This window comes from Telopea speciosissima, chromosome 10 (assembly GCF_018873765.1).
Source record: "Telopea speciosissima isolate NSW1024214 ecotype Mountain lineage chromosome 10, Tspe_v1, whole genome shotgun sequence".
Taxonomy (NCBI): Eukaryota; Viridiplantae; Streptophyta; class Magnoliopsida; order Proteales; family Proteaceae; genus Telopea; species Telopea speciosissima.
This window is the reverse complement of record NC_057925.1, coordinates 48,329,198-48,341,637: the sequence shown is the minus strand read 5'-3', so window position 1 is coordinate 48,341,637 and position 12,440 is coordinate 48,329,198. Positions and strand designations below refer to the sequence as shown.

Genomic DNA, 12,440 nt, shown 5'->3' with positions numbered 1-12,440 from the left:
ACTGATGCATATCAGCCGATACGATTGATACCTTGATCGATGCTGAGGGTAGGTTGGGTTTCCGTTGCACACAAGGATTGTATCGAGATTGGTAGACCGATATTAATACCGATATCGATACAGGCTGTTTCGGACGACAATGCCCCATTTCTTGAGGGGAAAAAAACCCATTTTTTAGACCATTTTGTCTTGAGTATGGACCGATACACTGCACCAATATCAGTATCAATATTGGTCTCAGGTACTAGTGATATTGATATGTATCGGCTGATACGGCCGATATCTTGAACCCTGACTGCACAGTAACAGAATAGCTTAATAGGTTCGGGTTAGATCCGACTCAATAATAATAAACGGATATTTAGTTGCACCGGCACTTGTAAATGGATCTCTCATTTCTCGAAGAGCCGAACCGCCGAAGGGCGGTGAAGGCCTTCGGCGGTTCGGCCGCGAAGGGATACAAAAGTGATCTTTTCCCGTTTCCATCGGCGTAGTGTGACTTGTGAAAACACTCATCTAAGGATTTTTTTCTTAAACCCTCAATCCTTTCTGCGTTGGAGAACCCTACTTTCTTCATTTTTAAAGTGAGGGTTTAAAACTATGCATCAAATCGTTCGATCTCGTCTTCTTCCGTTTATCTCCAAGAGCTGTAGAACCTTCTGTTCTAATGTTTCTGCAAATCCTACTAAGGAACCTATAGTCGCTTCTGCATCTCTTCTAAATGATCAACCTCCTCCGTCTTCTTCAACTCCTCCTCCTCCAACTACAACCCAGAATAAATCATGGAATTTCCTCAAGTTTGGAATTTTCGGAGCTCTTACTACTGCTGCGGCCACTGCCGGTTATGCTACCTACGGTCTGTTTCTCTTCTCCTTTTTTTGTTTTTTTTTGAAAAATTCATTCTTTGTGTACAGTTTCTATCTCTACTTGCTGTTGGATCTGTTTCTTGATAAATTACGGTGTAAATATATGTGCCCTTGTTTCTCTGGGATTCATCTTCTCAATACAATCAGATGATTCCGATGTCTTACTTTCTGAAATTTCTTGTTGCTTGCATTGCAGCTTACAGCTTGGACGAAGTGGATCACAGGACAAAGGGTATACGGGAATCTACAAATTACACTGTGGAGGATGATGCGTCTGCTCTAGATGTAAGCATTGCTACCTCACCTCATTTTTCAATCTCGTGTAACTCGCTCTTTAGGCCTTCATCTATATCTGTTATTATTATTATTATAATCCTATTCTACGGTACCTATTTTGCTATAGCTTTATCATACAATCTCTCTATCGTTCCAGTGTAAATTTTTACATGACTAGTTATAGACTCTTAGCAAATTAGTTCTGAGGTGTATCCACATCTTCTCGTGCAGCTTGGCATGCCCTGACCTAATGACTGTAACGGGTTTATGGAAAAAGAATTAGAGTTAGTGAGAGAGTTTTAATTCCATGGAACCTCTTGCCTTTTCCTGTTGTTGGGGTGCAGGGGTAATGTAGCTCTAGATAGGGAAAGGATCCTACTAGAAGGGGGCTGCTGGTTCGAATGGGCAGAATTAGGGTTTTAGGTCAATTTCTAGGGTTAGGGTAGGGTAATGAAGGTAAGTCTTATATGGTTTTAATAGGCAGGTCTAGGGGAAGCTAGTAATAAAGTTTGATGATGTTTAAATAAAATAATTAAAATTCAGAAATTTAGGGTTAGGGTTTCGGGTTTTGGGAATTAAGAAAAGAGCTGAGTTTTAGGGTTTAGACTTTAGAGGGGTGATTTGAAGAGGGGCTTTGGATTGAGTATCCTAGGCAGTGAGGGGAAGACTAGAGTGGAGTTTGGTTGGATATGGATGGCTGGAAGTGTGAGTTCTTTATTTTAGGGTTTTTGGGGTTTTAATAGGGAGGAGGGGAATTAGGAATTTGATGGATAGATGGGCTGTGAGCTAGGTCAAGTGTAAGAGGTGTGGAGAGGGAGCTGTAGTCTGAATTTGGGTTGAATCTGATGAAGGATGAAGGCTGGGTGAAGCTTAGATGACCTAGGGTTTATGGGAATCGATTGTGATGGGGTAGGTTTGGGTTGGATGATTAGAAGAAGAGGGGAGTGACTGAAAATATTAATCAATTTACTGGATTTAGCAGATCTTTAATGGCAGCTTGAAGAAGACACTTTGAGCAATGGAGAAGGATAGAACCACCTTCAAACTTAGGGATCTTCCCGGCCGTCACAGCGCAAGGAGTTGTAGGAGATCCACCTACCCTTTCCACCTTGATAGAACTACAAGGATGAACACTCTCAAGGAGCAGCAGCAACAACAAAGGCAGCAAACACGATTTTTTTTTTAATTCATAAAACTGTGGGGGATCTTCCCACGATATTCAAATTTATAATACACTTCCCTCACTTAAATCGTGGAAGGGTTGGGACCTAATAAAAGAACTTAAAACATAAAGATAAAAAGACCTATTTGTCCCTATTCAGATCGATTTCTAATAGCCAAATCTTATTACAATCTAAGCACTTCCCTCACTTAAATCGTGGAAGGGTTGGGACCTAATAAAAGAACTTAAGACATAAAGATTAAAAGACCTATTTGTCCCTAATAACTTAAAATAAAAGACACTTAATTAAATCACTTAAATTGAACCATGGTTTGAACCGGTTCAATTTAAGTTTTACAAAGAAGCTGAAATAAAACTAAGTATGGAGCTATGGCTCCCAAACTAAGCCCTAATTTCAGTTCTGCTTCTTCTTCTTCCTCCTTCGGGTGTGGGCACATGGTGCTGCATCAAGGGGTGGTGAAAAAACTATGCGCCTTCCAGACTCCTACATTCAGGATCATCTATTCCTTATGATTTATAGCCCTGGACAGATTATCACGCCGATATTGCTTTCTTCTGTTTTCTTTTTTCCTTTTTTTTTTTTTTTTGGGGGGGGGGTTGGGGGTTGTGATGGTCTTCCCAACTACACAACATCCATGCAATATCTCAGTACCAAACAGAAAAAGGGTACTTCACAACCCATGTTCTGTCGTGAAATCTTCCATTGAGTACTAATCATTCTCAGCAATTTAGTTCCAAGGTTGTATTATCGATGAATTAATGTGTTCTCAGTGGCTTCAAACAGTTTATTTTGGAAAAATTACTGAATATGTTATTGAAAAAGTTGGTGCTCATACCCAAAAAAAAGAAAAAATTGTGCTTAGTACAAAGACCATATTACTGGTCAATTCTTGTACAAGAGGATGTTGATCGTTGTAGTATTTCTTCTTCATTTTATTGAAATCTTTATCTTACCTATAAAAAAATGATTTTTTAATGTTACTTGTTTGGAAAGGGAAAAATAATCATGGAAGAGTGACTGAAATGTTTTCCTCCATCAATGCGGCAACAACCATTACCGGAAAAGATTAAAAAAAAAATAATGATAATAATAATGTGGCAATGGCTAGCCCTCAAATGAGTCTGTCTGGTCTAACATACTCAAGATCTCTAAAACTTCATTAATAAATGGTTCTTTGCATCTTGGCAAGGGGGAGGTCATCCCTTTAACCATTATGGACTTTAATAACCAATTACTTTAGTAACTGTTCCTATGTTTAATGTGGTTCTGGGCCATTTTTTGTAATAAATCCAGAAATCAAGCAAAACAAGAATCACAGACCAAGGGAAGTTTTCGAAAATTCAGGAGAAAACGAATAGACAGAATCAGAAACTCAGCTATAATTGAAACTCTGGTTAAAAGCTATATTTTATTGACAGAATCAGATATCAAAAGTTTAGAGTAATCCAACGGTTGGAATCTGATATCGAAGTTCAACAGTATAATAGGCATTCCAAATACAGAATTTCGGAACCAGAACTTGGAGAATTATCAAGCACAACTCTGAAAGGGATCAAGAACTGGTCGAGGCTCTTATCAGTATAAGACTATAAGGGGAATAACTTCAGAACATTTCAGCCAATTCTAATGGTGGAATTGGGAGATCTTGAGATTTCCTACTGGAAGTCTGGAACAAGGAATCTCAAGTATAATGACAATCGGTGGCCAGCAGTTGCTGATCTTGGGAGAGAACAAAATATGAAGAATAAGTGATGCACAACAACTAATCATTGCAACTAGTAGACAATAGAATAAACCCAACAGTAACTAAGAATCAAAAGAGGAAAGCATGCACAGGGTTTAAATAATTTGACTTGTATTCTAAAGAAGAGGAAGATAGAAGAAAGGAGAAGGATATGACTAAAGGAATCACCACCTAACCCCTGAATTGAATTCACAAGTTCACGCTGGTCAGTTTGTTGAATCACCACAACAAAAGTTTACTGCATCACCACAGTAGTATGCTGAATCACTACAGAATAAACAAAGGCTGAGGCCAATTCTTGTTACTTAAAAACGTGCACAAGGCTGGAGACCCTTACAAATGTAAGAGAATGCTTAAACCAAAGAAAACACTAAAAAGGAATGGCTGGAGCCAATCCTAATCATAGCAAGTACAAAAAATAGAACTAAAGACTGACCAGAACTCCTAAACTGACCGTGAAAAAAAAAAAACAAAACCAAACCTGGAAAACTCCTCCTAATCACAAGCTATAGGATAAGTCCTATTCTTGGACTAGCCAAAACAGAATAGAAAAAGGACTGGAATTTATAACCAGGATTCCAGCCTTTACAAGAAAAATAATTAATAAAAAATAAAGAAGATAACAGCCCTTATTTGAAGGAGAACCAGAACTGAACCATTGGTTCTGTTTTGAACCAGAAAATTGGCCCAAAATCAGAACCGCAAGGTGGTTTCTGCATTGGTTCTTCTCTTCATGCGTTGGGTGTGCCCTGATTCTTGAATCTGCATCAATATTCCATCTTGAACAGTCATGCAAAAGGTGGAAGATAATCCACCTCTCTGCAGTTTGCTGAAAAATTTAGTTTCAAGGAACAGATGGATGGAGTTGTTTAAACTTTGTTTGGTTCCTTCATGTTGAATGTATACAAATTTGAGACTGAAGGTCACAAACTGTTGAGCCCATTTTTGCATTTGCCGGAACAAAGAAACTTAGTGCATGATCCATCACCTATATTTGCTGCTTTTCTGGATTCTGCAAAATCAATGTATGTAAATTAATAATTTTGGTAGGTTGTGTGAATTTCATTTATGTAGTGTCAGTAGTTGAGAAGAGATAAAAGAAACTTCACATGGAAGCTTAGTGAGCCTCCATCCACTGTTTAGGATCTTTAAATCATTCATCTCTTCATGGTGCAAGTTAGGAGAAATATTATTTCATGAATTCTTATACCTTTTACACGTCTATGACAGTGAAGGGTACATGAGGCCTTCATGGCAGAAAATAACTACTGTGTGTGTGTGTGATAACAAATGCATTTTTTATAGTGAAATTAACCATCACCTTTCTATGCAACTGGTTGATCTTTGATTTATGTGGCAGTCTTGCAGAAGGAACTTGCTACTCAAAGTGCAGTAGTCAACTTAAAAAAAGGGGGGGGGGGGGAACCTGAGTGACGGTTTTGGACGCAAAAAAAATCTCTTCTACCACTTTTTTGTTTGTTGTCACTTGTAATAAAGAAAAGTAAAGAAAAAGGAAAAAATAATTGTGGACTCGTTGCCTTTGCATATAGAAAGTGGCATATGGCTAATGTTCTCTTCTGTTAATTCTTTATCGTATTTATGTTGTACAACTTTGTCAAAATAATAACGACCTGGATTTGTTTTGTATGTAACAGAAATTTCAGGCTGTGCTTTATTCAACTGCGATGACAGGTGACTCTCTGAACATTGCTCTATTCTATTATCCATATGTCATGGATCCTTGGATTATTAGTGTGCCTTTCTTTCTTACAGAATCACCTCTCCCCCCCCCCCCCACTCCCAATAATAATAATAATAATAATATTATTATATTATATATATATATATATATAGGTTAATCTTCCGTAGTGCTATGAGGAGTGAAAAGAATTGTTTGACTATAATTTTTTTGTCCCTACATTTCATTCATGTTATTCCATATGTTGAGTTTTAATATAGGAATTTCACAAACTATGAATATTACACCAAATCCCTGTGTGGGTTCCCTTCTCTCCCTCTCCGGCTCTCCCCTGCCCTCTGCATCTCCCAACTGTTCCCCTTCCCTCTGTCTTCTGGCGGCTCTGGTTTCATCCCACCCCTAATCGGATACCTGAGATCCTTCCCACCAGAAAACTTCTCATCACTGCAACTGACTTTGGAAACTCCATCGTCACGACTCACAACCATTTTGAACCTCGATTTGTTCTCTGCAACAATGGAAAAACCAAATTTCCCAATCGGAAATGGAAAAAGGAGGTAAAATTATGAATCTGAAGTCCGTGTTAAAGAAATGGCAATCAATGATCAAGTTCGGCCATAGCTATGACAACTCCATCCCCGCTGCAAACTCTCCAACAAAGTAGACTTTGTGGCTGAGGCAGACGCAAGCGGAAAGGTTCAGGGACGATTACACTTAGTGTGATATACAAAGACCGGTAAAACCCTAAGCACTGAATACAAGCGTCTGATTATCAGAGCAAAGATTTCCGGATTCGTACATGAGATTTTGGTGCTTTGAAAGCTCATGCTTCATAGTTTGTGAGCATTGTTGTCAGACTCTGCAACTTTTGATTTTCAGAACAAATATTTTTGGTTTGTGAGGAGTTTGGGCTGGTTACCTAAAGTCTAGCAGTTTCTTTTTCGGGGATTTAAAGATTTGATTTAGCTGAAATGGTGTGGAAATGGAAACAGTGGGATTGTTGTCTCTGATAACTGTGAGAAGTGGGCTGGGCAGGGGTGCTGCAGGGAATGGAGGCAAGGCTGAGCACAGGGAGTCGTTGTGGAGGGGACCGAGATGGAGAATAAGGGGGAGATTGGGAGAAGGAGAAGGGAGGAGGGTGAAATTATGAAAATTACCCTCCATTCCAACTCATAAAACTTAATTGGGAAGGGTAAAAAGGTTATAGTGAAGTGAACTCCGTCACTCTTGGTAGTGACGTATAGAAGGACCCATATATATATAAATAATCCCACACTTTGAGTGTTGGAGAATGTTAATAAATTCCAAAACCCATTTTGTCGTCCAGTAGATACAACTGTCTTTTTGATTGGTACCGCAGTAGCTCTTTGGTTGGGTATTGGAGCAACATTATCTATTGATAAATCTCTACCTTTAGGTCTTTTTTCAAACTGATTCAACCATAAAATAAAATATTATGACGTATGTATCTAGGGAATGGTCGCTTATCCCACACCTTTGTTAGAGAATGTTAATAAATTCCAAAACCCATTTCATCGTCCAGTAGCTACAACCGTCTTTTTGATTGGTACCGCAGTAGCTCTTTGGTTGGGTATTGGAGCAACATTAGGTCTTTTTTCAAATTGATAACCATAAAATAAAATACTATGACGTATGTATCTAGGGAATGGTCGCTTGAAAGTGAAAATACCCCAATAATAAAATGAAATACCCTTTCTTTCTCCGTGGCCTGGGTTTACAAACTGGATCATATCAATCCAACCTGCCTAGTGCAACTGCATCAACTCTACCTCTCTTGAAAGAACTTGACTCCGTCGAGTTAGGTCTCGAGCCCAATATATATAAAGGAGGTGGATCTTTTTTTACTTCATCATTCATTTTTTATTTTATGAGTTTTTGTTTTGAGTTATTTTGATCATTATGCTGCTCAACATTGCCACACTCTTGAGCAAAACTTTCCGCAAAGACGTCAAGAAAGCTTTTTTAATTATATTATTTTTGGCTTTGTTTTTTGAATAATTCTATTCTCTGATCCAGTGCCTGCCAAAACAATTGAGTTGTACCTGGACCTCAGGAGATCAATTGAAGAGCAAGTTAAGGTGTGTGCTATTTATTTTTCTAACTTCCTTTGTGTTGAATTTGAAGAATGTTAGTAATGTAGTCCTTAGCTGACCCCATTTAGTTGGGATAAGGCTTGAGTTATTGTTGTTAGTTATGTGTTCCTTATCCTTGTATATGAATGGCTGCAGGGATTTACCGAACCATCCTCAGACAAGCTACTTCCTGACTTACATCCTCAAGAGCAGCATGTATCTACACTTGTTCTTGATCTAAATGAGACACTAATATACTCTGATTGGAAGGTAACACTAGTTTTTTTGGAGAACAATGGTTGCCGTTATTATTTTCCTGCAAGTACGGTTTACTCTGTCTTCATAATCATGTTGACATGGAATGTCATGTCTACTTTGCATCCTTCTCAGTAATTTTTTTGTCATTATTTCTTTCTCCTCTGTTTGTGTATCTGTCCTTGGGAAGAATTTACTTCATATTGTGCTAGTAACAGTCATCAAGAAATTGGCTTCCCATTAAACTCTCTTTTTCCCTCTCCTTCTCACTAGACTGAACTTAACAATTAGTCTTTTGATGTGCGAAGCGTGACAGAGGCTGGAGAACATTCAAGAGACCTGGAGTTGATGCATTCTTGGAGCACCTTGCCCAATTTTATGAAATTGTTGTCTATTCAGACCAGCTGAGTATGGTAATTTTTATTTCCCCCTCCATTAAAATTACCATCTTTTATTTATGGGTACATCTTGTTGTAACCAAGGTGAAGGACTAAGAAGTTGTAACCTCCTTTCGATTACCCTTGTTTTATTCCCTAAAGTTCTTTCAGGGGTAAAAAAAGGGTTTTCAAAATAATTTGAAAGTTATTTACCATTATGTCATTTTCAAGAGTTGTCATTGTCTTGTATGCTTTTCAAGTACACATGTGAAATGACAGTATTTTACCCTCATAGAAAGAAGTGTGTTATACTAAAAGGGCAAAAAAGTAAGGTTTCAACTTCTTTTTCACCAACTTTGGTTAAAACAAGATTTCCCTTTATTTTTTAACTGAAGCACCTATGTATAGTTTTACTAATTGATTTATTTTTGGGCTGTCTCTTTGTCTGTAGTATGTAGATCCTATCATGGAGAGACTTGACAAGAAGGGATGCATACGGTATAGGCTATCAAGGTCTGCAACTAGATACCAAGATGGAGTGCACTATAGGGTAAGCAAGAACTATGTATTTTATTTTGTTTCTATTAACTCATGATGTTATTTTTCCTCTTCTATTGCAATTGAGATGGCATATTTCAAGAGTCGTCTCTTTGCTTCATTAGTAGTAAATAACAGAGTACTTTGGACTTTCATTCATTCAATTCTTTTTCTGTTGTATTTTTGCGGATCATATCAAATTTCCTGACCTGGATTCATTCCCCAATTAAATCCAAGCATACATTGTTCTTACTCTTATCTGTTCCTCAGGTTGGGTGAATCATTCTTCTGATTGCAATTTTATTATGTGAGCTTTATGTGTTTTTCATAATTTATTTGTGAATAAAATCTGTGCATACATTCTGGTGTGTGTGTTAATTGGGCTCACTCTTAGAATTTCTACGATTTTTTTCTCTCTCAAAGTTATAGAAGTACATGTAGGCGGTGACATGGTGGACGTCAAGACATTTCATCTCTCTCTTTCTCATATCCATATCTCCACCAATTAAATCCTCTGGATGCATTTGATATGTCAAGAAAGGAAGAAAAAAATGGAAGATAAGGGGGAAAAGAAAGGGTGAAAGAGTTTACTCTCCATGTTGATTTCTGCTATTGCAGCTCTGAGGCCCTAAATTCGAGAATGTGAAGGTTTTTTGTGAGCCCAACCAAGCAGGACACTTTGAGACAAGCAGTTGAGTTGGGTGGCTGCTAGTTTGCTGTCCGTCCCCCCCTCCCTCTCTCCTTTCCAAATTTCTCTTTATGGCGGCAGTTACTTATTTCTTGGCAATTATAGTTCTTCCTTGCAATTTTATCACATTAAGGGGAATTTTGGAATCTCATTTGGATCATTGTTCATGGTGCCACATGATTGATGGTGGTATGGTGGGATGGTTACATTATTGTGGTAGCCCCTCTAAGCACAATGATTGTCCTAAATTCTTTTAGTTATCATTCTGAACCTTACATGACAATTTCCTACAGGGCCAATCCTATTCCTTGACACCCAAACACTAAACGTCTGTTGAAGTTTATTATTTCAGCTCATGTCCATAGTTTTTGTCATTGAATACCTTAAATCCTAAATAACATGTCACTTAGTTCTTTCAGCATTGAAGCCCATTCCGTACCATGACAACTGCGGTTCTGCTTCTACACTGTCACAAACCTGACTGTAGATTAACCTCAAGAGCTGAGCCCAGCAGTAAATTTTTCTAAGGAAATCTTTGCTATCTTACATAAACACGTTATAGAAATACTGTTCAAAAATAATCTATGAAAAGAAAGAAATACAAAATAATCCTCATTTCAAGTGGTCTCGGGTTCGAGTCTCTAGAAACAGCCTCTCTGTGAAGTGGGGGTAAAGCTGTGTACACTATGATCCTCCCCAGACCTCACAGTGGTGGGAGCCTCGTGGACTCAGTACGCCCTTTTACAAAGTAATCCTCATTTCAATCTAAGATCCTACCAAATAAATAAAAAAGCAGCGACTACTGATATATGGAAGTCGGAACCTTAAAGAGTTCATAAATTTCACCCATGTAATTTATGAAATATTTGTTCATGAAATTCAGTGCTACACAGAGACTTGTTTGAACTTGAGATGTGCATATATATATATATGAATGACAAAATCCTTGCTGTATTTTTTTACATCTATCAAATAAAAATAAAATAAAATCCTTTCTGGCAGGACCTTGCAAAACTGAATAGGGACCCTTCAAGGGTTCTCTATGTGAGTGGACATGCAGATGAGTCTTGCCTTCAGCCAGAAAATTGTGTTCCAATTAAGCCTTGGAAGCTTGAATCAGATGATACTGCACTTGTGGATCTTATTCCATTTCTTGAATGTAAGTGAACTACCATGATACTTTCTCCTTGTAATTTTGCTAATAGATGCATTACTTGTGCTTATGTTGATTTTCCTAATTTGAATCCACCTCTGGGAGTGAAAACATTTATTGATTTGACCTTTGGCTTATACAGATGTGGCCCGCCACAGACCTGCTGATATAAGACCAGTTCTAGCCTCTTATCAAGGACGGGACATTGCTAAGGAATTTATTGAGCGGTCGAAAGAGCATCAGAGGTAATATCTTTTCCATTCTATGTTTGCTTACTTCAAGCAGCTATGAAGTTTGCAGTTGACCATTTTTGGTCTTCATATCCCTTAGCTTCATTCTTTATACCACTAAAAATCCCATACTGGTTATTATTTCAAAAGACCGCTTATGAGAAGGGCCATATACATCTTTGTCTCTGTGTTACATGGACAATTAACAATTATTGCCTGTAGCTCTGTGGCCTTGGACTATTTACAGTAAGTTTGTGGTATCTTATTAATAAGGATAATATCAATGTCTCTGATATGCCAACTTTCTTCAGTTTGCTGATATTGACCAGCTTCATCTGCAGTTTCTGCAACACAGCTTTTGATTTCTGCTTAATGATTGGGTGACATGTATCTGCAAATTACCCATGTGCCCGATCTATCTACCAGTATCATTTATGCTTTGGAGGTGCAGTACATAGAGTGCATTAAGACACGTCAATAGCTTAATTCTTGCTCTGTTGATTGGTACTATGTTTGGGAGTCTGTCTGGAGCTTGAATTGTGCCTATGCATGAATGATCCCAAAATACAAATGGTGTAGGTTAAAGTGGTGCTCTCTTTTTATTTCCCCCAATCATTTTCCCTTGCTTTGTTGAGGGCTCTATTCATGTTTAGGATTGTAAGGTTGGTGGATTGCTAACCATCAGATTTTTATTTATAAATATTTTGCTTTTGATGTTTGAAAACTTTATTGGCCTTCCAGAAAACCGCCTTTTAAGTTGTATGGTTAAGGTGATTTCATGGTCCAGTAATGAACTGGGCTGATTAGATTAGGAGAGGTGGGGATTGATGCAGGTTATTTGATTGGTGGTTAAAATTTATTCATTAATTTTTGTGCATCAGTTGAATGAGAGCTGCTGTAATATTTTATTATTTATGCTGCTTGACATTTTGTGTTGCTGTGTCAATAATGCAGGCGGATGCAAGAACAGAAGCAGCATGGCCATTTTTGGCGACGTTAAGGAAGAAGAGGAATAGCTGAGTTACGAAGAATTTTATTCCATGGGCAAGTGGGGCAAATAATTTTTATTTTATCTGATGATTTGGATCTTCTTTTCTTGCAATTCCTAGGGATGTTCAGCTTGAGAGAGGGTTCTGACAGCTCATTTTGATCATGGTGCCATATCCTTATTTCGCCTATTGATAATTTACTAATAGGACGAAAAGAGGGGTCATTCTTTTGGGAAGGTCTTATTGTCTTGTTGCTCCTTGTATGTTGGGATGAATTTTGACTGGAGTTCTTTACAAATTGCCTTTCAGAAAAATTTTCCAGAAGTTATAACTGATGATTTGTTTGCCA

General features: G+C 37.9%; 1 protein-coding gene and 1 long non-coding RNA gene across 3 annotated transcripts in view; one reads left to right on the top strand and one right to left on the bottom strand.

The window, feature by feature from the left end:
• LOC122644141 overlaps positions 1–6,065 on the bottom strand; it is an 18,960-nt gene extending 12,895 nt beyond the window's left edge. The window contains exons 1-2 of the long non-coding RNA XR_006330240.1: positions 6,055–6,065; positions 5,539–5,555 (exon numbers count right to left, since the gene is read on the bottom strand). This is a non-coding gene — a long non-coding RNA (uncharacterized LOC122644141). The remainder of the gene's footprint in view (positions 1–5,538; positions 5,556–6,054) is intronic.
• Positions 563–12,440, top strand: LOC122644137 (mitochondrial import inner membrane translocase subunit TIM50). 2 transcript variants are annotated; one of them, XM_043837751.1, is made up of 11 exons: positions 563–736; positions 767–856; positions 1,063–1,151; positions 5,726–5,762; positions 7,807–7,868; positions 8,019–8,132; positions 8,426–8,530; positions 8,946–9,044; positions 10,722–10,878; positions 11,015–11,117; positions 12,057–12,440. In XM_043837751.1, the coding sequence occupies exons 1-11, from the start codon at positions 601–603 to the stop codon at positions 12,100–12,102; spliced, it is 1,038 nt and encodes a 345-aa protein (XP_043693686.1). In that variant the 5' UTR covers positions 563–600; the 3' UTR covers positions 12,103–12,440. The 2 variants fall into 2 exon arrangements, with proteins under 2 accessions (XP_043693686.1, XP_043693685.1); XM_043837750.1 differs by having other exon boundaries at positions 563–856.

Coding starts and splice junctions, on each gene's coding strand:
- LOC122644137 (XM_043837750.1), top strand. CDS start 601: ATGCATCAAATCGTTCGATCTCGTCTTCTTCCGTTTATCTCCAAGAGC. Junction 857..1,062: donor TGCCGGTTATGCTACCTACG/GTCTGTTTCTCT, acceptor CTTGCATTGCAG/CTTACAGCTTGGACGAAGTG. Junction 1,152..5,725: donor ATGATGCGTCTGCTCTAGAT/GTAAGCATTGCT, acceptor TGTATGTAACAG/AAATTTCAGGCTGTGCTTTA.